Source organism: Plectropomus leopardus, chromosome 18 (assembly GCF_008729295.1).
Source record: "Plectropomus leopardus isolate mb chromosome 18, YSFRI_Pleo_2.0, whole genome shotgun sequence".
Classification (NCBI taxonomy): domain Eukaryota; kingdom Metazoa; phylum Chordata; class Actinopteri; order Perciformes; family Serranidae; genus Plectropomus; species Plectropomus leopardus.
In genome coordinates this window covers 17604849-17631046 of record NC_056480.1, presented here as the reverse complement: position 1 = coordinate 17631046, position 26198 = coordinate 17604849, and the positions used below count along the sequence as shown (strand labels likewise).

Here is a 26198-nt window from a genome sequence, read left to right as displayed (position 1 = left end):
AATAAAATATTGATAAAATAAAAATAAAATAATCTAAAATCCATATACAGCCCTAACATATACAGATAGTTAATGCTCATAATTGATAGTTGCACAGGATAACTGAAATACACAAATGGTGTGTAATATATTTACTGTAAACGTGTAGAGAAAAGCCTATAAATATTATTGCACACTAAGTGGTAAAAAATGTAGCACAATTGCATGGCATCTAACACAGTATAAATATAAAAATATAGACATGTACATAAATTATATGAATATTTATTAATATTTACGTAAACATTTAATATTGCTATTAGTACCGTTCAACCAGTCAGGAGTCACTCGAATGTGTTATAATCTGACTTTGTGGTTTCTATAAAATGTCATCAAGCTTTTATGTGTCTGCGGTTCGATGTGATTTATCTTTTGCGGTGCAGAGGATTATGGGTCACAGTAGCCAAAAAAAAGCATGCAGGTTTGCATACTGCAAAATGTGACCGGATGCAGTAGAACATTTTTGGCATACTGCATTTGTACACTATGTATTGGGGTATAATAAATATTTACTGGCAGCCTAAATAGTATGGTAGCATGGGTACTGGGACGGACAGATCATGTGGTCTAAACGTGCAGTAATTAGCCTCTTTGTTTCCTTAGCACCAAGCACATTTATTTTATTCATGCAGATTTAATCCAACAAGCAATGGCTTTCTAAACATGGTATTCTGAATGTGCAAGTAGTTGGTGGAATCAAAACCTGCAGCACTTTTACACTGTGAACATTCAGGCGAACTCAGAGCAAATCAATAATTAAACGTCAAATATTTACTCTTCCCAATAGAAAAAAAAAATCAAACAATGAGGTAAGGTCTCTTCTCCTATTTCTGCAAAGTTTTCTTCTGTATCTATTCATTTTTGTAATCCATATCTCAATCCATAAAATAAAGTCACAGGTCAGTTATGACTCATATGCCTCGAACACTCTACATTATGATTCACTGTCGATATGAACTGACCTTTGCTTTGAGCAATGCATCCTCTCTGCATGTATCAGCTTAGGGTACAGCACATTTGCAAAACAAAACTTCTGCGTAAAGCTTTAGAGAAACAGTCCAACTTAGGGTTTCCAACTTTGTTCTGTCAAAGACTGCTAATCCTTCTTTGATGCATACATTCAGCCCCTGCAGCTAAAGCGCTTTGCCTGCAGAAGCTGATGTAAAGTGCAGCGGCTGCGGTATCTAGACAGGGAGAGAGGATCGGCCATCCCTCTTTCTGGGTTTCTTCGTGGCACGTGTTTTGAAACACACGTCATGCTTCTCCCCAACGCAGCTAATGCTCCCTCTCCTCATTTACCACCCTGATTTCTTTATCTTTGATTTTTTTCCTTTTTTTTGTGGTATTCACTCCCACTTGTGCACTTTCACACACACACACACACACACACACACACACACACACACACACACGCACAAGCGCACAGCCCTTTAGAAAATCTACAATCTTTGTCTATTGAAGCCAGTTGAGCACAGAGACAAAAATAATGACAGATAATCATATCGTCTTTGTAATCTACGGCAAAGTGATGGGAGAGGAGTTGATTCAGCTGCCTTTTCCAAATCCCCAAATACTTAATTCGAGCTGTCTAATTCTGCTTGGAGTACACGAGGGGGGAACAGCAGGTCATATACGCTGCATATTCTTTCCTATTCCGGTAGCATCTGTTTTTATTAGGGAACAATGAGCCTTGGAAGTTTCATGTGTTTGTAAATTTGGAGAGGAATCTGTGTCACTTGTGTCCCTTCATACCGGCATTAAAGAGATTTGTTGCATACTTTTTCATGTCCCTCGGACACCCAGAGAGTTCTTAGAAGTTGCATCTGAAGTAAAGCCACCCATAACCATCTGGTGTGTGTGTGTTTGTGCTGTAGGACTTGAAGGATGAGAAGAAGAAGGCACGGATGGCAGCAGCCAGAGCAGTGCTGGAGAAATGCACCATGATGCTGCTCACAGCCTCCAAGGTAAACAGCTGGTGCACCAACACTGGACCTCTGTGCAAGTGTTATGGAATATGTCCAGATTAAAGATTTAAGGCCTTCTCAAATTTATTTAATTTCAAGGCTTCTCAAAAGCTGCGATCGATGGTAAAACTCAGTCACATAATCATAAAAAAACCAAAGAGATTGAATAGTCGTGGTTGTAAAACATAAAAGCAGATAGAAGTTGAAAAGAGTAGAGGAGGGCACAAGCTTTGACATTTCTCTTCAAATTCCTTTCAAAGACTTGCCTGAGGCACCCGGATTGCGAGTCGGCACGGATCAACAAGGACGCCGTGTTCCACCGGATGCGCTGTGCCTTGGAGCAGGTCATCGAGATAGTCACCGAGGCGCGGAGCTGCGGGGAGAACAAGATCCTTCCTGCCAGCATCTATAATGGCATCAAGGACTTCAAGGTAGGTTCAGAAATCGGACTTAGTAAAGGAGTCAGTGAAGTTAAAAGGATACTTTTCCGATTTCAAGCCAGCTTTGGATCAAACCAATGTGGGCTGTATGTTTGAATGAACTTTGGTGGACACACACCTCAATCTAACCAGTGCCTAGACAATCCTCCTCCTGGCAAAACACTGCAGCATGCCACATTTTTCGTCATTTGATGGAGTTTTGCTGGCTCTTGGGGCCGTTGCTGAAACTACAGGCTGTACTTCCACATTTTTGTATTACCTGCCACCCATGCCGCTGCCACTGCAGACACAAAGATTACAGCTGATAAAGAGATACACCTCCCTTCTCAAATACTACAAATTAGGGATGTTAACACTTAATCGACGATCAATTAATTGTTCGTTAAGGATTTGCTCGAGCACGTGAAATTTAATCGATTTACTATTATACATAAACAATATGTAGTCCCGTTACATTCTAGCTCTTGGTAGAATTGTGTATTTCAAAGTATGTTTCAATGACTAGCATTCCCAACCAGAGGGCGCAATGTGACTATTGCCATCTGTAAACACTGCGATTCTGTGTTCAAATACAACACGGCAACGACAACGATGCTTTACCACTTGATTAATATTTATTCAAGCGCGCTGGCCGGATCCTCCACATCCAGCAGCAGCCCGCCATCACCTCAGTGTTAGCGCGGTAGAAAAATGGGAGAAAAATAACCATGTCAGTCTACACGGTTATAGAGACAGATATGATGCCGATCAGTATGGTGGAAGGCCAAGGATTTCGGGAAATGATGCATCTGCTTGAACGAGCATACAATATCCCATCCCGAGGCACAATCACCTTGCGCATGGAAAGCAGGTACACCAGGCTAAGTCTGAGTAGCTAAGCTAGCCAGCACTGCTAGCAAGGTTAAGGTGACAACACACAGCTGGACTGCCCTTAAAACGGAAAACTACGTTACCATCACCTGCCACTACATCACCGAGGACTGGCGAGTCGCGAGTGAGGTTTTGCTCACTAGAAGCTTGCCAGGCTGGCATACAGCAGACCATCTCGCTGAAAGTTAAAGGAGGCTGTGGAGGAGTGGTGGCTTGGCATGTGTGCACGACCACGCAAGGAACATCACCACAGCAAACGACCCCAAAGATGCTGGATCGTCATCACAAGCATCTGGGTTTTTTAACACCTGCACGACAACTGGATGGAAAAGCTTAACTGGTTGAGCTGGGAAAGATGTTGGGTGTGGCCATTCCGACCCCGCAGGCTGAAGGTGATGCGACAGCAACAGGAGCTGCAGCTGTGCACCAGGTCTCTGCGATGGCTCTAATTTTGGGGGAGCAATACGTCACAAGTCCCACCACTGGCGGCATGGACACGGAGGTTGAGAACTTTTTACGGGACATTACCTCATCCCTGGATACTAAGCCGACAGACTGTTGGAAAGCGAACGCGGGGAGATTCCCCAGACTGGCAAAGTTGTCAGTACCTCTGCATCCCTGCGACATCGGTACCATCTGAGCATGTTTTCAGCAGCTGGACTGATTGTGACCAGGCTGCGCTCCCGTCTCACACCCAGCCATGTGGACATGCTAATTTTCCTCAACAAGAACAAGTAGGCAGAGATATTTTTCCGTTGCAGCTTTCCATTTAGTCGTTTTCAAGCGTGTATGAGCGTGCTCCGCATGTAGGCTGTTACTCAGTGTGTTTCAAGTCTAGGCGTCTACATCTTTATGCTTTATGGGCTATGCAAAGCTGTCAGCACATATACATACTGTTGCTGTGGAAATAAAGCTTTGATTGAGGGAAAAACGCATTTGGTATTTTTTTAACCAACGCTTTATGTTGTTGGGTTTTTTTAAGCACGACTAATCGATCAATGGATCGTTAATATTAATCGATTAATTACAGTGTTTACAATTTGCAACCCTACTACAAATTCAATCAAATTGTAAAAATAGTCTGCTCATCGAATATAACTTAAGATTATGTTACTGCGCAACCTATATTTAACCTAAAATGGTTTCAGAAACATATTTTAACACCCTGCTTCATGGTAATGGCAAGAGTTCGTGAACAGGAATTGAGCACCATACTGCTTCCTGCACACTGAAAATGAAGGCTGGAAAAAAAACCAAACCCAGTAAAACTAAGCAGCAGTGATCAAATTCAAACCAAGATTCTGTACTGTTTTTTTATGGTGTCAAATGTTTTAGGAAACATGTTTTAGCTTTCCATTTAACTGTAATGAGATTAAGCCGGCCACTCTTGTCAAATGGACGAGGTTCAATTACATCAGCAAGAGCGTTTATTGGTCCGATGCATTCTGGCAGTTGTAGGTTTTCTATCTTTTGTACAAAAGTCAAAGCAACAGTCCCTTTTCTGTTTTTTCTGTTCATTCAGCACCAATTTCATAAGTATAAGAAGGCCTAGTCTCTTGATATCGGTGAAATACTTCTTTAAGTAGTTTTGAAAATGACAGTAGCATAATCTATTCATATTGACAAAGACGTGGTTTGAAGCAAAAATCCTCCTAGTTGTGCCTCTGTGGTTGGAGCAATAAGATTTTTGCATTCACTCTGTTGCAGCAGTTTCAAATGTAACTCAGAGAATCAATATTTAGGACCAGACCTATCTGTTTTATGACTTGGTTAATAGGGTTGTGTGACTCACCATAAACCTACATGACCATGACTAATCTTCTCCCTCCTTCTTGCGCACTGTGAAATGATAGAAAAACAACAAAGAAAATGTTTTGAAGGGGTCTCATGCTTCAAGATAAAAGGAGAAGAAAGTATTTTAATGAAAGGGCCTGAAGATGAATTTTGCTTTTAATAAATGGCTTCATGGCTGTTAATGGCAGAGTTTACTAAGAGCTTATGTAAACCTGTCATCTTAGGACACATAAGCAGAGTCCATCCCTTCTTTTAAAAACAGATCTTTGTTGAAAAAGAAAAGATAAAAATGCATTAGCTTTCATGTTTGTGTACTTGAGATGCTGTTTTCAGAATTTAGTGTGCACCTTTGATGGTCCAAGGTGACTCCAAGGCTAAACTCACATCCCACAATCCTTGTTATTTAAAGACTTGGTCAAGTGCATAATGATAATGAGATAATAAATTATGTATTTTTCCCCCTCAGGACATTGGTTAGTGTTGCTGCGTCAGTCTTTAAAACAATCCTTCAACTAATCCAACTCACATCCCTTATTCCTAACTCTTCCCCCTCCTGCAGTCCAGCGTGGAGTGCCTGCGGGAGAACCTGTACTCCCTGTCCCCCCAGGGCATGGGCAGCCAGCTGGAGGCGCTGGTGGAGCGGACAGAGGATTTCACTGATTCGGCCTATACCAGCCACGAGCAGCGGCAGGCCATCCTAGGTCTGTGCCAGCTGGCGCGCCAGGACACTCAACAGCTGGTGCATGCCTGGGTTGAGGCGGTATGTTGGCACGAGCAGGCACGCTCGCACAGATGCACATACACCTACAGGAATATTCATATAAACATATGCTAGCATATGAAGAATAATAAGCACCTCATCGGTAAGACACTTGTAAGTATGATGAGATGCAGAGTTATCCAAGCAAAGACGAAGACGATGTTGGTTGCATTACTGTTTTGCATTACTCTGATAAACTATGAATCAAAACCTGAGCATAGTAACAAACCTGAATGACTCCTCTTACCGAGGCTCGTTCAGCCAAGAGAGAAACATCACGTAGTGTTCCAAGTCTCTCTGCCATTCAGCAGAGTCTCCTTGGCCTTCAAAATTGATGTACTTATGAAACATAAGTCATTATGTTGCAGTTTCTCATTGGAAACATTTTTTCAGTGAGTTCCCTGAGAGACTGCTGCCACATAATTGTACATTTATACATCACCTAGCTTCTACAATTGAAGGTTATCTGGAGAACTGAAAAGACCAGAACACTAAAGTTTTTAGGATTGCAGAGAACGCGTCTGAACGTGTAAATATTCTTGGGTGTTCTGCGGTGTCAAATTTGTGGTCTTGATTCTTGTTGTGGAAAGTTTTCTTTCCCATTGTTTGAAATTTTGATGCACTAAATTGTATGTTCAAATGTCCAAAGTTTTTGCATACTCAGTGCGTAACAGGTCACAAATGTAATTGGAAGGGCAAAAAATGTGCCCAAGTTCATTTTCCAATCCAGTTTTTTTCTATTGCACTTTTCCAGATAATAATGAAGGTCCGTGTGTGGGCTAGTAAAAGCATGTTGGGTGTCATGTTTTATTCTCCTCTTTCTCTCCCTCCCTCTCTCCCGTCTCACCGGAGCAGCAGTCTGTCCATGCCAAAGAAGCCACAGAGGACATGGAGGTGGCCATCCTGAAGACATGCCAGAGCGTCAGTGACCTCAGACGTGAGGTGAGCAGCAGTCTGTCTCTGCTCTGCCCGTCTGAATAGATATGCAGACACACAGACATGACTGCGATGTTTCTCTCTAGATTTTCTACCTCTGCATCCCACTTTCCTTTTTCTCATCGTCAGCTTACTTACTGTCTCTGTCAACTCAACATAATTTTGTCACCTCTGCTCTTTTTCTCTGCCTCCTCAACATCCATCTGTATTCTTGCCTCTCACTGATCCGTCTCTTCACCTGTGTTTTCTCCACCCTCCGTTACTCCCCTTTCTTCTTATACTGCTATTTAATCTCTGAATCCTCCTCCAGCTCCATAAGGTGGCAGTCGTTCGTGCCTCTGACTTGCTTAAAGTTCACGGGGAGCAGTTGCCTCTTCGGGCTCTCAAAGCAGCAGGCGCCGAGGGAAACCTGGAGGCAGTGGCGGAGTATTCACACACGCTTACCGAGCAGAAGGAGCAGCTGGTGGAGGTAGGCGGGGGACAGGGGCAAAGGGAGCAGGGTGGCTGGGGGAGGCTTGTTGGGGTTACCACCTTGTAGAGGTGTTCAACTATTCAAAAACAACTGGACAGAAATCTGTAGTGAAGTTTAGATTTAACTTTTTCCATACTTAGTCTACCTTCTCAGACAGAATAGCTGGCTTTAGGTGAGAAACATTGTTTGTCATGAGTTGCAAAGTCACTTAAAACACATTGAAATTGCTCTGCAAGCAAACACATGCAGCTTGTTACAATTGGATTGTAGACTACACTAACAGAGTCATGAAGTAGGTTTGTTATGCAAACACTGAGCAGAAAAATGCCATGCAGGCTTTGTCATGTCTTTGCTACTGGCCCGAATAAACAGAACTTACTGTACTGTTTAAAAAGAAACATTGCATAAGACTAAACGTACCCTTTTGGAAATTTTAAGATTTACTGTGCTTAAGATTAATGTACAAGGCAGAATACAAACAATGTTTTGATGTGAAACCTTGTCTTAAAGTTGCTGCCGAAAACAACACCATTAAAGTCTGTTTTCCTTCAGGCTTAAACCACAAATGAGAAACATAGATTTCTCCAGTTTTTTTGTGTAGCCAACGTCTCCTAAATTCAAATAACCAGGAAAAATCACCATGCAGTTATTTTTGCATTGAGTGGTTTTTATGGAAGTGTAATCCATTAACTTGAGGAAAAAAATCATTATTATAGAATTATAGACATTTTCATGGAAAAGATTCTGCTTTTGTTTTTCTTAATAAATGGAAACAACATTTGTTCTTTTAAAAGTTATGCGCAGAAATTTGATAATTTTTCATCAAGGGGTGAAGATTGGTCGAACAAAATTTGAAGTTGATTGAATTAATCCTGTGGGACAAATTCGCAAGTACGAGGCCAGAAATTGCCAAAAATGAGCACAAAATTCAAAATGGCCAACTTCCTGTTCGGTTTGGGGGGGGGTGGGTCTAAAAGGCTTTTTGTGCATCTTGGCATGATACAGAAGTGTACCTAGTTTTGTAATAGTAGGTGAAACTGACTATTGGGGCTACACATTAGGGGGCACTGTGGAGTCCTTTTGCCTCGCCCGTTTCCGAAATACAAAATTTTTCACCAGGCTAGACGTGCGTACAAAGTTTCATGAGTTTTTGAGCATGTTTAGATCTCCAAAAATGCAATTCATTTGGCAGAAAAAATAATAATTTCTTGCATTCCAAGAGGGTCCTTGAATGATTTGTGCTCGGGCCCTAACAAATCATCCAATTCCTGCACTATAACTTTCAACCCTCAAAGCACTTCCAGTGAATATTTTTCCCTCTATGTCTTCGGCTTCAGACGTGTCGGCTGCTGTGCCATGTGTCGGGGACAGAGCCACTGGAGATTACCTGTATACATGCTGAGGAGACCTTCCATGTCATTGGTCCACAGGTAACATTAACCCTCCAAACATTTTCTATTTGGATTTTTGTTTTCATTACTGTGTTTATATTTCCTATCGACTTGTAAGTGGCAGCAAACTGGGGAGATAGGATCGGTCTAGAGAGAAATTCAGGTTAACCTTAATTAAACCTGAGACCCACGCCATTCCATTCAACACTTTTATCGCGTGTCAATAAAGTCAAGCCAGTCACACAGTGGTCTGGGAGTGAAATCAAACCTGAGTAATATTTACACGCAGAGGGGGAGAGAAAACAGACAAATTACCTCACGTCTCCTCTGTCTACCTCCTACACCTGAGAACATGCTGTCCACCCAGCCCCCCTATCCCAGATCTAATTATGTTTGCTCTTGGAAACCATCCATGCCAGTAATTATCCAGCAATGTAGAATGTTCCCATCCTGCGGCGCGAATGTCAGGCCCCGCATGACTCTACAGTAATGACTCTGCTCCTAAGTTCAAAGGTCAACCAATCAATAATGCTGCAGTATGGGGTGGTGGTGGTGATATGTCTCTGTGTCTGCCCAAAGTAATAGAGGGGTGGCCCAGAGGGTAATTGGCTATTAAATACTACGCTGTAGGGGATGGGCATGGGGTGTGTGTGCTCCCACATCTATTTGTGTGGTGTGATTGTTTTTTCAATCTTTATTTGTCAAATGTAGTTGACAGTCAGATGTGATTGCAGATATTATAAATTGCTGCATGTATTTCAAACATATTGCAAGCTTGAACTCAGTTACACACGAATCATGCATCAGAAATGTGCTGAACCACAGTTATTAGGGATGCATGCAATGGATTTATGCCGGTCGAATCGGAATAGGAATATTTGACAATTTGTTTTGTTTTCCATATAAAGTTTTGGAGTTTGAAGGGGCTCTGTGGGAAGTTCAGTGTTACAGCAGCATTCATGTGATACAGTAGACAAGCAAACAACTGGTCGGAAATGTGCGAGATTTTTTGCCAACACTACGTATCAGACAAAAGCCAGAGACTGCAGCGTATTAACTTGTTGTGAGCTGTAATCTCACCACTTCAGTGTTAACTTTGGCAGCTATTTTAGATATACATGTAGTCTTTGTCATAGTCTTGAGATGAAAATGCTTATTACTTTTAGTCACATTTTAGTCATTTTTATCCATCATAGTTTTAGTCTAGTTTTGATCAATGAAAACTCAAAACGTTTTATTCAACGAAACTTCATGACATTTTAGTCAGGATGTTTTTTTTCTATTAAACTATTCCAGTTAGGCTAATACAGGTCTCAGAAATTAGAATCAAGGTGACAGGCTGTATAAAAAATTCATTTAGAGACAATATTGAAAAAAAAGGTCTAAAATTCATTTTGAAAAGCTCAAAATCTCTATTTTTGTCTCAAGCACCACAAATTAATTTAAGACAACTGGGGCAGGTACATCGTAAACTCTGATTCATTGATCACACTGTGGAGAAGCAGAAAAGGTTCAGCCTGAATTCTTTCTGAATCTGCAACATGTTAGTCTGGAGGTTGAAACGCAGCTCCTTTCACAGAGTTGTTTCAATCTAAAGTTTTGGCTGTCAATGAAAACTGCGCTGACTTCAGACAGTTTACATACGGCACAGCTACTCTCACAGGTAACAGAGGCTCCTACCTGCCTTTCAAACAGCATCAAACTATAAACCTTCTTTAAACAGTCTGAGTGGAGTCCTGCAGGGACCAGATGTGAAGAGAGCCTGGTGCTCCACTGTCGTTCGCCGGCTAACAAGCGGAGCTCCTGTAAGCTGATAACGACCACCGCTGCCACTAACAAACTCCACAAATCCATCAGCAGCTCCACCATCCACAGTCACACACGGCTGCTTATTCCAAATACATCTCACAGTTCACAACAACAGCTAATGCTGCTCCATTGTTTTGCGGGCTCGAGAAACATCCTGGTGCCGACTGTTTACTGAACCTTACAGCCAGTCGGACGTCCAATCTCAAACTGCTGCTCAAATGGCATTAGCAAATAATGGCACACACTGTCATTGGCTGTTCTGTTCTCCTCTCCTACCCTCTCATTTTGAATGTCCGATAGTCCACCACTAACATTTTTATCTATTCCTGTCAACAAAAATGAAACATAGTTTCCATCATAGTTTTCATATCAAGATCTTTTTTTTTTTTTTATATCGTCCCCTATAATCTGCCGATAATATGTCGACCCTAAATATTCATGTTTTCTTTCCGGCTGGACTTTAAGCGCAGAGGATGCACAGTCTGCTAGCTTGATGTCATTGTACATAGGGAACTCCAAATTTAACAAAAAATAGCAATTTCACCAAGACTCCAGCGCATGGCTGAAACTTAAAACCGGTACAAGGCATTGCATCCAAGGCTTGGTGTATTTCATGCAGAAAGTTTTTCAAACTCGGCACAGTGGAAATCAAGGCAGTAGAATCTCACTTGCTAATCTAGAAACACAAAATCACCAAATAATGTTTTATATTACTATAAATAAAAGTTTTTGTTTTGTTTTGGGTGTTTTTCCCATTTTTCCCCCCTTCAACTCCGTTTATTTTAAAACATGTCTTAAATTTAATTCTATGTGCCATTAAAAAAGTCTTTAAAGTCCTAAGTCTAATTTTAATTGAGCTGTAGGAGCGCAGAATTATTTGAGTACTTCCACTGGTAATTTTATCTCCTACCTGCCTTTGTTATATCATGTGAGTGTAACAGTATCAAGTGTAATGAGTGCAGCAGCAGGATCGAGAGTCTGATGTGTGAACCCTAAGAGAGGAAGTCGTGTTTTACTGTCTTGCCATTGGTGTTGATTAAAGAAGATTATTCCAAGAGAACTCTAGCCCACTTATCACCCACAGCCTAGAGAGCAGAGAGTGCTATCCACCGAGAAAGTAGACTTATGAAGCTGTTAACATCGTTAAAACATTAATATTCTACATGTTAATGTCTTGGTTTAGTTTGTGTCTAGTTTTCTGTGTTTAAGCACAGTTTGAAAGGGATAGCAGCTTCAAATCTTGTGTTTTAAATTTCATTGGCCCTTTGGTTCAATTTTAGATCAACAGTGACCGTTAGACGTGTCTGTTTGGACTGGGCCGATCACTCAGCCTCTCGACACTGCACCAGCTCTGTGTCCTGAGCAATACACCCAACACGGCATAGTCGCATCCCAAAGCAGGACTAGAGTATAAGCATCTTGCTTTGGGCAGCGTCCACCAAATTGACATATGACAATGTCTATTGTGAAACATCATGATGAACCGACTCGAGAGCCACTAGCTTCATGCATTATTCGCATAATGGTCAGGAGTGAGGAATGAGACAAGAACTGAGCAATGTGTGTGTGTTTGAGAGAAAGTAACAGACAGGGAAGGAAACGTTGGGCTATTTGACACAACGTTTCTGTAAGTTATTACAAAAAATCAGTGAAAAAAAAATAAATGGATAAGTGCAGTAACAAACTTGATTGCTAAAAAGTTACCATTCACCTGGTATGTGGCAAACAGTTATTCTGGTATATAAATCAGTATTTTTGTATGAAAGGTTGGACAGACACACGTCATTTGTCCACAGATATTTTTTTTATTTTTGGACCAGGCTATATCCAGAAACAAAAGCATTCTTTCTGTCAGTTTTCTGAACACAACATTGCCAAAGCTTATAATGCTGATAATGTAACATCTGCGGTCTCTCTGTCTTCATCTGTTCTTGAATGTACGAGCAATGGGGAGCGAGGTGTAACCAGCATAGTTGGGGTTTCCTCTCAATGTACGTAACACCACTAATACGTCGAAGATCTCAAGAGCTTGTGCTTGACACTGCACTTCCCAGAGTCTTCAGCAATAGACCCGTTACACGTGAAGATGATCGGATGGATGGTTATCAAGACAAAAGAAAGACAGACATACCTACTGACAGATGGAGACTGCATTTCATTTAGATAACAGCAACTGCAAGAGCAGCACCACATCTCATCCCTCTGTCTTTTAATGTGCTTCCATAGATCTGCCTGGGTGCTGACCACCTTTTTTTTAAATCTCACTCTTCTCATTCTGCTCAGATCATCTCAGCAGCCCAAACGCTGGCCCTCCACCCGTCCAGTAAGATCGCCAAGGAGAACCTGGAGGTGTTCTGCGAGGCCTGGGAGTCGCAGCTCTGTGACATGGCGCTGCTGCTGAGAGAGATCAACGACGTCTTTGAAGGCAGGCGAGGTGCGTTTTTTGTTCAGCTGATGGGTGCATTTGGGTGGGTCTCTCAGGAAGAGTGAGAAGCAGAAGCGAATACGGGCGAAATGTGCTACATTATAGTCTGCAAGAATGAAATTCTCTGAGCAAACCTTTGTGAATCATTTGGCCCTGAACACTTCAATAAGCTTAATGAAAGTTAAGGTTGAGGCAACAGCAAGCACATATCTTCAAAAAATTATAACGGACCGTGGGAAGCATTTTGTAAAAGGAACATCATTGCCATTAAACACCCATGCATTCACCACTCCACTGTACTCCCTCTCTCTATTCATCATTGTACCAGTTACTCCAAGTGTCCAAATCTTGCAAATCTTCTGTTTATATCCTCACTGGCAGGCCTGTGCACCTATTTGTCCGTGCACTCAAATGTTTATATTGACCCCCTTCGCACGCTGAGAGCATGAGATATCTCAACGACAGGAAAAAGATGTTTGGGCATATTTCCAAGACGTGGTTCCCCTCAAGAATGTGACTTTCCCATAAAACTTGAAGTGCAGCTCAGCCGATGAAAGGATCACATCTATCACACATTTGTATTCCCGTGAAGCCAAAGTGCTGTGTTATATTGACACTGTGGAGAGATTTGCTTTTATTACTTTCTCTCAATCTTTCCCCATGAACATGACAGTAGAGTTTATGGACTCTGTAGTGGATTGAAATGAATCATGGTGCTCGTGTTTACGATGAAAGATAAAAATGTATCAGGGGTGGACAGTGATAAAAGAAAAACAATTTCAGCACCATAATTACTGAATAAAAATAATTGCCACGTTGATTGTGTCGATATTTACAAAGTCATTCAAAGAGAAATTACACAGTTATTTTATTTCCTTAACCTTTTATTCAAATAATCACAATAATTCTCTTCTCCTAGGAGACAAAAGGCCTTATTTGTCACTTCCCAGACCCGGGGTGAGTATCGCACCATCCGTCCTCATGAATATTCCAAGCATCTGATGGTTTGTAATCCTCTGATTAATGCCTCTCTCTTTTCCAACAGAAACACTCAGCTAACTTGAAGACTGCCAAGGCTGTCAAGTTGGATGCAGAGGTACCATACACCATAAACTCCTCTGGCTTTCAGCACAATACATCACGACACGTCTTGTACCCTGTTCTGACAGCAGCGTATTCATCTCCAGGAAACTTTGTGTCACTCGCTTGAATAATCGATGGCGTTCGTATGCTAATAGGCTGCGATTTTTGCCAAGCCGGCAGGTTTTTTCGCATGCTGTACCACCACAGGAAGCGGGATTATGCTGATTATAGGACTTATTATAGTGTTAACAAATGAAAATAATGGTTGCTAATATGCCTTTCTAAATTGACATCCATCATATTTCAGTCCCTCTTATCTATAATGAGTGTTTTTCTGTCTGTGTGCAGGAGCAGACAAGTATGGCCAAGCTGGGTTTGGAGCTCCGTCTGCTGTCATCAGACGTGGACACAGAGGTGGAGAAATGGGAGGAACAGGAGCATGACATCGTCCGACAGAGCCAGAGCCTGGCCAGTATGGCCTACAACATGCACCTGTTCACCAGGTGACAGAGCACCACACACTGCGTACATTACTCACTTATCAGTTTCATGATACAATATTATAGTGATTCTTTGGACGGCGATACGGTATTTGGAATCAAATAACATATGTCATATGTCATTGTATGTTTTGCCAGTCATCCATTAGTATGAGCACTTTTACATAGCATGAATTAAACTAATGGCTTGCAGAGTTTCCTTCTACTCATAGCTAAACAAATTGCATGTATTTTTTTTTTGTTTTCTTAGTCACCATTGGTTTAAGTCACTGCATCTCTCGATGCCTGAAATTGATACACATTGCTGTTACTATGTTTATTAAAAACTTTTTACAGAACAGCCTCAAAATTGAGCTTCAGATGATTTTTGAATGATAAATTAACAAATTAACTAACAAATGACTACTCAAATGAGAATCCTTCTTCATCATGAATATTACATATATTAATACAATATACAATACAATACGATTACAATTACAATACTAATACAGATATTGAAACCTTTTACCTGGGTGATACTCGTACATTATCTTTACTGGATACTTGTTTCATCTGACTGCTCAACCTTTCTAAACATGACGATATGAATCAATGTTTTGGTTTTTTTTTTACTTTGCATGGATGATGTCGGATTGTTGATGATTAAATTGGTGCATCGATCAGGACTGATGGATTATTACACACTGCAAAGGCACGCACCTGCTCTGATTCAACTGTTCATTCATTTCAGGGCTCAACATTGTAAAGCTTCTTAAGCATCCACATGAATCTCTTTAGAGGCTTACTGTTAATGAGATTCTCGAGGCCGCCGCTATCGATATTTACCACGCATAGTTAGAGGCAGTGACAAAGTTGACTATGACTCATTCTGACAGTAAAATTGTTGCGATTCATCTAAGTCCGATTTTGTTGATTGCTGTGAATGTATTTTGTCCTCCTCTATCTCTCTCTCATTCGTGTTTCCTTTCCTCATTTTCTGTGTTTCCCATATTGATTCCCCAGAGGGGAGGGGCTGCTGAAAACAACACTAGATCTTTTTCATCAAGCCGAGGTATGTGCGTCCATGTCTGCTAATCTCTCCCCCTCTCCACCTTCTGTTCTATAATCCTCCTGTTTTACCAAAGTTGCAAATGTATGCATCTGTTGTTTCATTAAAGCAAAGACATACTGTGGCTGGCAGATCAATAGGTTAGCAAATGCCAGCAGTATCCCTTCATTCACTCCCCTCTCGCAGATCTGATCGGATGTGACTAAAACTTATCATTGTGATGGAAATATAGCACCGTGTGTTCCTGGCCACGTCAGACAAACAAGGTTGCACGGAGGAGTGTATCTATTGAAGTGGGATCATTTCCAATAATGTGGAGTAATATGTAGAATCAGGGCTCAAAATGTCAGCCAGGATTTATTCCGTTTGGGGCGTGAGACAGAGATAAGAGAGGAAGAGGAACGAGAGGGGAAAGAGACGGGAAGGCATGCTGATAAGAAGAGCCGAAAAGAAGTAAACTCTCATAATATTTCCCAACTGTGGAGGTTTTTTTTTGTTTGTTTGTTTTTGTTATCGAATGTCTTCTTGGTGGAATTTTCAGAAATGATAGTTTTGCTTGGATTTGTGTAAGTTTCTTGATATTTGTCTTTTTTTCTGACTCATTCTTCAGGTTCTTTCTGAGGAGGGGCTCCAGCTGTGCTCGTCTCTTCGTACTTTTTCCACTCAGGTATATGCCGATGCAATAAATCTCTCTCGAACACACACACACACACACAGACTTTAAGCCTTAATACCAACTCATGATGTACTCACATCAAACCATTTTGGACTGTGAGCAGATTGTAAAAATATAATTTCAAAGCGGAAATAGACACAACTTCTTTTCTCCCATAGCATTTCCAAGTAGCATTATCTCTTGGACTTCTGTTGCAAAGTAGGGCTGCAACTAACGATCATTTTTATTTTTTATTTAATCTTTTATTATTTTTCCAATTAACCGATTAGTCATTTGTTCTATAAATGCTGGAAAATGGTAAAAAATATCTATCAGTGTTTTCTTAAGTCAAGATGACGGCTTCAAATGTCTTGTTTTGTCCACAATCCAAAGATATTCCGTTTACTTTTCACAGAGGATCAAAGAAACCAGAAAATACTCACATTTAACAAGCTGGAATCAGAGAGTTTTGATTTTATTTTTCCGTAAAATATTACTTAAACCAATTAATCAATTAATGAAAAAAAATTAGTTGGTGATTAATTAAATAGTTGACAACTAATTGATTAATCATTATCGCTCTGTTATAAAGATTAACGGGTCACTTTCCTCAGCAACCATAGTTACTTACACTGATACTTTTTGCTAACTGGCTTTTAGCTACTGGGGAAAATAAAGTGCTTTCTTCCTCCGGTTTTGGGTGCACAGTGGTTGTGTAATAAATCGAGCCTTCTTTTTCCTAGGAGATCACACCTGGTGTCTGACAGAATTGCATAGGGAAAGCAAACCAATCTAAGCATAGATGGTGTATCTACTGCATCATGCAATCAGCATTTAGTTTATATAATGATATTTTTAAACAAAAAAAAACGTGTCTAGTTCCACTTTAAACTTTAAAATATCAAGAAATATATATTTTTGTGCACTGTGTGTTCTTGCCTCTCTGGTGGCATCTGACTGACTGCAGTATAGTGATATGAATGGAAATCAGAAAAGAAGTAAGTAAAAGAAGAAGAGAAAAGAAAACAGTTTATTTTCTTTTGCTCAGAGTGAGCTGCTGGCCCATCTGTATGCACGTGCGCACACACACACACACACACACACACACACACAGACACACACACACACACACACACACACACACACACAGACACAGACACACACACACACACGCACACACAGGCACCTGCACCCCTATCCATGTTACGCCTCTCACACCCATATCACCCATTCTGGCATGCAACGCTGTCCGCCTGGCATCCACCTTATAAATCACACAGCAAGAGCAGGAAATTAAGGCTGTCACACACTTTCCCCCGTTCCTCTCTGAGTTGAGATCCAACAAACAAACGTAGCCTCTGTGCCTTCCTTCCTCTTGCCCTCCACCAACTTCTTCCCCAGGTCCTCCAAGTGTAATTAAATGGCGCTTTTTGACAGCCATTAACGGCCGCCATTTGTCACTGCTACATCTCAGGGCGTGTGTGTTTGTGTGCATGTGTGGAGGGGGATGAGGGCGGGGGAGTTGACTGCGACCGCCCAGGACTAATTTGTAATCAGGAGGCCCGGCTCTTCAACTTGCCTCACGCTTTCTGATTAATTACATCAAACAAAGTGGTGCTAATAGAGTCCCTCTGTCTCACCCTCCACTCCCATAGTTCTTGGCACCAAACACACTTGAAGCACACCTGCGTTGCTCTTGTTGAAATTATGAGGCTATTTGTTTATATAAAGCCTGAGCAATTCAGGTTTAAGAGGTTTTATGTAGTTTTTTGTCAGTCATGAGTAGTGCTGTGCCAAATAAAAGAGCTTGTGGTTTGAGGTTGCTGGTGGCGTGTAAGTGAAGTAGACTGATGGCTCCCGTGACTGAGATGGAGGGATTAACCCAGCTGGATAACAGACTTAAGCAGTAGATCATGACCTGGCTGTTGCTGATGGATTAGATCAAGCTAAAATTTAATTTATTTCACCCTCCCCTTTTTTGGCTTTTTGTGATGCTTGATTTGTGAACAAGAGCACTGTAAATCCAGTCCAGTACATTTATCAATGTCTTAAAATATTAACCCAGTCTCCCTGGATAATACCATCATAAACCATCTCCGCTGTCCTGAAAAACATCTCTCCCCTTGTCCGTCTTTCTCTCTGTTCCAGCTGGTTGACGAGGAAAAGACTGTGGTGATGACAGAGATGGAGAAACTGGTGGCATTGTGCCAACAACTGCAGATGGGGGCCAAGACTCCTGTACAGGGCAAGACTGCCACCTTCCAGAAGGTACTCACACTACGCTTGTATGTTTTTACATTTTTTGTTTGTGTGTACACAGAAAAAAAAAAATCAATGTTGATGCCCTGAGTCTGTTTTGTTTTGTCAAATTAGTAACATCACACAGAGTGTACGCGTCAGACTTGTTGTAGTTTTTTTCTTAAAAGGGATAATTAGCTCCGAAAAGCATCAAAAGAACATCCCCAACAATAGACGGGCATCACACAATAAAGCATGACTGATTGCATTACTTCATTACTGGCTACGGCATAATATTTGAGTGATCTGCGAGAAACACTATCATTGAACACAGGACACTAGATTAATGAAGGTCTGTGAGGAATTAATGAGCACCTTGGGCAGAGATGAGCTGTGTTGGGTCACCTTGCGAAAGAGGCGAAGGTTGGAATCAAAAGGACAGGATGAAGAATAGCGTGTCCTCTGCTGATTAATGAGCAGCCCTTTGATATGTATTGGCTCCCACCATCTCTCTGTCTCTCCATCCTGATGGTCACTCTATCATTCGTCACTAATGGGAGCGTGTGTGTCCATCAGGGGTCGGTAGAGCACCGACCAGGAAATGCTAAAGGGATTATCCACCATTTTATGTGGATGTACAATTGGTGTTAATGATTAACACGTTCAACTGAAGCAAAATTCTTCAGTGCGTGCTATATTGAAGGTTACAGTAGGTTACGTTTGCAGCGGTTGTTCTTCCTGCATCCAGCACGGTCACGTGTACAGTGACATAGGTGGATGCAAGGAAGAACTACAGGCTATTTCAGTTTGGGTTTCTAGTCTTTACCATTGGGAAGAGATGCTCTAGATGCTGCTCAACATCGGTTTATTTTCACTGCAAGACAGGAGCAAATCTGGCAAGAAAACACACTAATAAACTGCCCATCCACTATATTTATAAAAATAATCTAGTATCATTGCTGATGGTGTTTTTGTTTTTTAATTACGAACCGATTCCACATTTGGTCAGTTGTGTCTAAACATACAGCATGAGAGACGAGCAGACCCACACAAGCAGAGACGGAGAGAGAGAGAGAGAGAAGAGCAGAAAGGCAGAACAGCTTGTTGAATGGTTCATAGAAAATTCAGTGTGATCAGCCTGGCTACTGCACTAGCAATGCAAGAGAAGTTGTGGACCAGAAGCTCCTGTGCAATGCATACTGGTACATGTAGGCACTTGCATACATGGCTGTGGAGCAGAAGACATAATCTTTTTAGGCCAATAGAGCAGCAACTAAGGAATTCAATGCTTTAATTGACTACATTTCCCTGGACATCCACATAAAATTTCCTCTTGAAATTATTTGCTGATGTGCATGTGTTGGCAGGCTGCCGGGTCAAAGTGTTTGTATTTTTTTGTGAATTTGTATCCAATATGTATCCATGCCACTCCTCTCAAACAAGATCTTTATAATTTTATTTTTATTTTCTTGTCTGTAGGTGGACTCATCCATTCAGACAACCAGAGGTATCTTGACTGTGGTCCTGTCCCTGCTCCCACTCTGCAACAAGCTCAACAGAAAGGTGAAGTCTGTTAAGTTGCTGCTGATAAACCCAACATTTCCTTATTTTGCAACTTAACAATAAATGCCTTTACATAACAAAATAACGGGTGACTTTTATTGTGAAGTATGTATAGGAAATGTACAGCCCTTTTCACCAAATAAGCTGCAAATTGCAGCTTTTCTTCAATACAAGCAAAAGAACCTATACTGCAGGGAGGAAAGTAAAAGCAGTCAACAATGTGAAAAAAAGTTTCAGAGAATTTAAAATAGAGTTTCCCTATAGTGCATCAACATTATCCACCAATATACATGGAGGAGATGAAAAACACACAATGAATCTGAAGTCCACCAAATCCACATAAAACTATGAACAATTCTCATGTCGAGGACAGACATTTCATGGATAAGTAAGGATCATGTAAATCGCAGCAAGCAGCCCAGATGGTTATCAGTTCGCCTTAACATCAGTCATCAGGAGAGTAAAAGCAGAAACAGCCACAGTGAGATTTTAGATGAAGAGCTTCAGGCAATAAACTCTTGCTGCACCTCTGCAAACAGCTTACCAAATATGCCGAGCAACAACAACAAACAGCGATAGACAGAAGCAGAGATAAAGTACAAGAGTCATAACGTGGACCCTTAATAAAATGTTAAGGGACGCAGTTATGTTAACATGTTTGTAAGCACTATTAACACAGAAAGGCAACACAAAGTTAGGCAGGTTGTCAATGAAATAGCATACCCATGCAAAGCTAGCAGAAGACATAAAGCACATGTCACTCTGAACAAGCTCTCACCAGTTAAAGACTCAACTTTGAGCAGGTAGCCCTGTCCTAACAGCGATGCAAATCCCCGCAGGGCCGAGCTGTCAGGCCAAACCAAACCTAACCAAGCCAAACCAAACCAAGCCAAGTCAAGCCAAGCGAGGCCATGACTGTCCATAAGCATCATTAGGAGATGACGACCACAGCATGTGACAATACACAGAAAATGTGGTTACTCACCCAGCAGGAGTTCAGTTAGGACAGTCCTCTGTGCACTGAAAGCGGCTCCCCTCACCAAGTCCTCTGCGGTAGATGAGACAGTCTGTCCCCCCTCCTCGCCAGAGGTGCGCTGTCTGGTCTCCCACCCGCCGCCATCGAGGCTGACGATGTTTATGCAGCTGCTAGCAAAATGTTAGCTCGGAGGCTGTAACAGTCCAAACCACACCTGTGCTAACGTGACAGCGCGGCTAGCTTAGCTAGAAACTCACAATAAACTCTGACCGACCGAAAACCATGGATGTATTATGGTGAAATCGCCGAAAACACTCTTATCTCAGAGTAGCACACACTGCCACTTCCTGTGTTTACTTAAAAACCGACAAACGTGATGTCTACACTCCGAGAAACGGCCGCAACCTCACCTGTTGGCCTCCCGCCCCCCAGCCAATCAGGAGCTAAGAAACTTGACGTTGTCTCATGACTGACCAATAAGAGCTAGGATCCAACATTTAATAAACAGGTTAGGTTTTAACATGTGTAATCAACAGTACGTTTCAAACAAACTTGTTATGCCTCATTTACTGTCTTTGGGAAACTAGCCAACTACACTACTCCCCATGTGAATGTTTACAGAGATTTAAACAGTGTATTATATGACCATACTCAGAATACATATGCCAGGATTTACTGACAAACTAACCCAGGGGATAACATACTTTTCAATATTTTACAAGCTAAGTTTCCCTTTCACTTCAACCTCTCACAGCTGACGGGAATGAGGTTTATCTTACATTAGGTTCGGGTCCATGTACTTTTTGGTCTTTGAATTTTCCTCTCAGCAACAGAAATGAAAAAAAAAGTGATCTGATTTTCATTTCAAAATACTTAAATAAAAAATTTAGTCATTTTTTGTTTTATGGGTCAGAAATGGGATATATAGAATAGAAATGCCAGTTAATTTGCTTTTTCCCTTTAAAAAAATCATTTTGTGATTTTGAAAAGAAAACCAAATGTCTAGCCTATTTGGGTTGTTTTGTTTTTTTTATTTCTGTTTCTGAAAGAAAAATCCAAAGACCAAAAATACACTGATCCATTATTACTACATTTTTAGCTGTGTGATTATGTTGTGAAGCCGAAGGCTCTTATTATATAATACTGTTATGCTGCTAATGTAGTAGAGAGCATTGAGCATAGTTGAACATGTGCAGGTATGACCAAGTGGCTGAGGGGTGGGTGGAGATTGAGATAGAGCTAATTTTCATATTATGTATGCTATAGTATGCTTGGAGCTATTCCAAGCATACTAAATGAGGCAAAGGTACAGACTCATATCTAAGCCATTTTAAGACAGGGGTCAAGGTTTTTTTCCATTAAAAAACTCTTAAATATGTCTTTTTGATGAACATAAGGGTTTAAACAATGCCAAGAGAGGAGCTCTAATATGAAAATATTCATCCTAGTAGCATAAAAACAGATAAAGATATAAATTAAATGTTACAGAAGAGGTCAAAAGTTTCAAAAGATGGCAAGCTCTTGAATTTTGTATCACACTGTTTCTTTTCATTCATTTCCTCTCCATGCTGCATCCACTTGCAGTACAAGTCAGAGCGGAGTAGCCTGGGTTCCCCGCAGGACTGGAGAGAGAGGCAGGATGCGTCCACACCAGTCAAAGAGGAGGGAGCTCTCAACGGAAAGAACAGCAACGGCTTTAGTGTCAAATCCTTGGAGCAGCACATGGCCGGCCTCAACCTCCTGGAGAGCAAATAATTCAGCAGTCACCTCCTTTGTCCACTATCCTCCCTCGGAGCAGCACATAGCCAACCTCACAACTCCTGAGAACAAATAAACCAGGAAATACTTCACTCCTCTCATCCTCATGCACCCACCAGAGAGTGGGCTAGAGCAGCGTGGTGAAGATTGTCGCCTCGGGTCACTCAGAGTTTGTATTTGCTGTCTGGGTGACGACGTGTGAAGTTTACTGAGGAAAAAGCAGATCCAAGCTCACTGTGCCCAGGGGCAGATTAAACCCAGGGTTACTTGTTATGGAAAACACCAGTTCCACCCCAGTCCACAAGATGGAGACAATCAGCCAACACACATGTGACTTTGCCATTTACAGTGAGCCTCCTCAAAGGGAGAGAGGGCCCGACACTAACCTGACCAGAAATCAGGGAAGACCTCCTCCTAACGCTCAGCCATACATCTGTCTTCACCATGTGCCTCTGTGTAACAAGCCTGTTTGCTTTGTGTTGTACTGTAAACGTGTTGCACATGTTAGCCAAAACGTGTTGGAGAGAAAATACAGTTAAATGGCTGAAAACCCACCATGCATGACGCCATCATCACCAAACCGTTGTGTTTGAGTCTCTTATGCTCAGTGTGTCATAGGTTTGTAATATTAACACTTGTTCTGTAATATTAGACATAGTGGTACATTTTGTCCTCAATCACTGGCACTGTACTCATCTTACTTCGACAAATAAGTATTTTAAAAGTCTACCACGTCATATGATTAATGACTACTTTCCATACAGTTTGCCATGGAATGTTAGCCATGTTAGTAACAAAATGCAAAAATCACAAATTTAATGCCAAATATGATTGTCGTCAGGAAGACGCTCTGGTCTTCAGCTTGCTACTAGTGTGAAATATTTAGCTCTTACACTTCCAGTGTCCAAAACTGGAGACTTGTTTTTATTTGGGCCTGATTTCTCCAAAACGTCAGATGATAAAGATGCTTTTGGGATGTCAGGATTTTACTTTATACAGTCCTGTTATTAAATCATATTGTGTGTATAGTTATACTCAGACATTTTTTCCTCACAAAAGAAATGAGAGATAACTCTGAACTGGCACGTGTCAGATGGAGCCTTGAAGTGTACTTGTAATGAAGACTATCATTGTGAAGCTGCCTTGTAGGCCAATATGTATTAAATGGTATATGGTATGTATAATATGGTACTTGAAGCATAGATATATAAATATATATATATATATACATATACAGTGTGTATCCTAAGGTACTAGGTGAGGGTGTGACGATGACTGAGATGAGTAACACATATTAAGCTTTAGAGACGCTTTGTACAGTGCAAGAGCAGCTAAGGATGCTGGGTGGTGTAGTGGCGCTACAGATGTGAAGAAATCATAGATCTAGTTTTGGACCATCTATTCTTTTGACAGTTCAAAGGTAATAAAAGTGACACATTAAAAAAAATAAAACAATATTTTTCTTAAATCACCGTTTGTTGTGTTTATTGTAGAAAAATAACTGAATATTAGTTGGGGATATTAAACAGACCACTAATTTGTCATGCTTCCCTCTGTTTCCTCATTATCCAGATTTAAAAAAGACAAGCAATAAATAAAGAACTTGAATGCCGAGTGCATCCTGAAACCTTCCTCGATTTCTGGAACAATGAAAACAACGTTTAAGCATAGAGGCACAGTGCGCACAGCTTGCATTAGATGCAGCAGTCCCTTTGAAGTCACCATGTCACTTTCCAGGATCACTTTCTCAGTCTGTTACCAAACTGGTTGGAGCGGCCAAACAGTTTTGACTTCAATAAGGCAGGAGTGTGGAGCTCCGTCATGACGGCTGAGATTGGGCAACAGTACGTTTAGAGACAACGCTCTCGAACTCCTCTCTGCTCAGGAGATTCTCTGTTATGCTCTTGCTTTCCTCAAACTTTGGCAGGATGACAGCGATGTATCCTTCAGTGGATGGCTGTTTAGATTTGATAGACAAAGCACGGTGAAAACGTTTTAAACATTATTTGGTTAAAAATAGATAAAACTTCAATGATTACAGTAAAGAAACTGTCACCTTGCAGTTATAATTAAAAATAAAGCGTTTACATTTTTACAAATGTATGGCCTAAATGAAGAGTGCTTTAATTCATTAGAAACACCCATGATTCAGTTCACAGACAAACATATACATGGTACCTAGATGTGCACATCATAAGAACATTACAATGTAAAGGTAAATATATATTTACCTTTTCAAGCAGGAGAGAAGGTGTTTCTAAAATACTCTCATTGACCTCAAGCAGACGACCCCGGATGCAGCTGTAAAGATAGATTATAGATGATAGATTTATGTGACTGATAGTGACATGCAAACATGTGAAATGTATGCCTGGGAATACACGGTTATCTCACCTGTAGATTGTGTATTCAGTTTCATCTGTGCAGGTTATCCTACACAGAGGTGCGTAATCCGTAAGGAACTGACCCCCCTATCATGAAAAAAAAATGATTGAAAGGCATTTAAAGCTAAGCTGACTCGTCAGAGATATGTGACGTGAAACTACAATGAGAACAAATTTATGTACGTGGAACAAAATCATCTGTAGCCGTGTTATGAACTTACCCGCTTGGACTTCCCGGACACTTTATTGTTCAGACGACTGCAGCAGTTACTGATCTGGTAATTGATGCTTTTGACTGCCCGCCCATTTTGAAGGATCGGATGAGTCTCTGCTAACGTGACAATGCATAGTCTGCAGAGTACACAAATTCAGAAGTGTGCATTTTAAAGCTTTTAAAGATACGAAAAGTTAGCAATATCAGTGCATGTTAGTCACTTACAGGGTGTAATTTAAAGAAAGTTACACTTGTATAACTTGTGCAGCATAAACTAAGTCTTATTTATCCAGTCATATGATAAGTACTTCCAAAACATAAGCAATTTTGCCAAAATCAATATCATTGAAAATAAGTCAGTGCAAACACTCTCTGAGCAGCATGCCCAACATGTGCATTCGAACTCTGCTCAAGCAAAACTCAAACCACACCTGCCCAGAAACGCTCAGGCGAAGAGCTATATATACATATTTGCAAAAATCCAAGTGTTTGGGAAGAACTGTGTCTACGACTGAATAAATGACACCTGGATTTATCACACATGTTGTATGAGTTTGTAAACTAATGTTTTAATATAGTTTTACTGCTGTTAAATGTGGTCTCTGTTTAAGAATGTACACCTTTTTGGATTATAGACAGAAAATCAAAGTTTTTTTGAAAAATTCAATATAACACACACGTGAATAATTGGTATATAAACAATCATTGCGGGGAGTTAAGTATTCCTTTAATAGGGAGTATCACTCTCAAGATCTTCATGAGGCTCAGGAAATAAAACGGCTAAATGCACGGGGTGACGTGTAAAATGGAAACCCCTGTGCACTGTATTAGGCAATCAAATTTCCTGTAATATGAGACTGTATTTGGTAATATTGT

General features: G+C 40.9%; 2 protein-coding genes across 2 annotated transcripts in view; one reads left to right on the top strand and one right to left on the bottom strand.

Moving 5' to 3' along the window:
- Positions 1 to 24152, top strand: part of ctnnal1 (catenin (cadherin-associated protein), alpha-like 1) — a 71906-nt gene extending 47754 nt beyond the window's left edge. The window contains exons 5-19 of the mRNA XM_042505913.1: positions 1914 to 2003; positions 2264 to 2434; positions 5667 to 5867; positions 6723 to 6809; positions 7114 to 7272; positions 8613 to 8705; positions 12759 to 12909; positions 13820 to 13857; positions 13946 to 13996; positions 14332 to 14486; positions 15489 to 15537; positions 16145 to 16201; positions 18338 to 18457; positions 19907 to 19990; positions 22551 to 24152. Coding sequence (XP_042361847.1) covers positions 1914 to 2003; positions 2264 to 2434; positions 5667 to 5867; positions 6723 to 6809; positions 7114 to 7272; positions 8613 to 8705; positions 12759 to 12909; positions 13820 to 13857; positions 13946 to 13996; positions 14332 to 14486; positions 15489 to 15537; positions 16145 to 16201; positions 18338 to 18457; positions 19907 to 19990; positions 22551 to 22721 — 1677 coding nt within the window. The 3' untranslated portion in view covers positions 22722 to 24152. The remainder of the gene's footprint in view (positions 1 to 1913; positions 2004 to 2263; positions 2435 to 5666; positions 5868 to 6722; positions 6810 to 7113; positions 7273 to 8612; positions 8706 to 12758; positions 12910 to 13819; positions 13858 to 13945; positions 13997 to 14331; positions 14487 to 15488; positions 15538 to 16144; positions 16202 to 18337; positions 18458 to 19906; positions 19991 to 22550) is intronic.
- Positions 24153 to 24192: 40 nt separating this feature from the next.
- Positions 24193 to 25461, bottom strand: abitram (actin binding transcription modulator; the record flags this gene model as incomplete). Its single annotated transcript, XM_042507047.1, has 4 exons — positions 24193 to 24681; positions 24956 to 25025; positions 25119 to 25195; positions 25330 to 25461. Coding segments are annotated over 4 exons (417 nt in total), but the record flags the coding sequence as incomplete, so codon positions are not given.
- Positions 25462 to 26198: the final 737 nt, after the last annotated feature.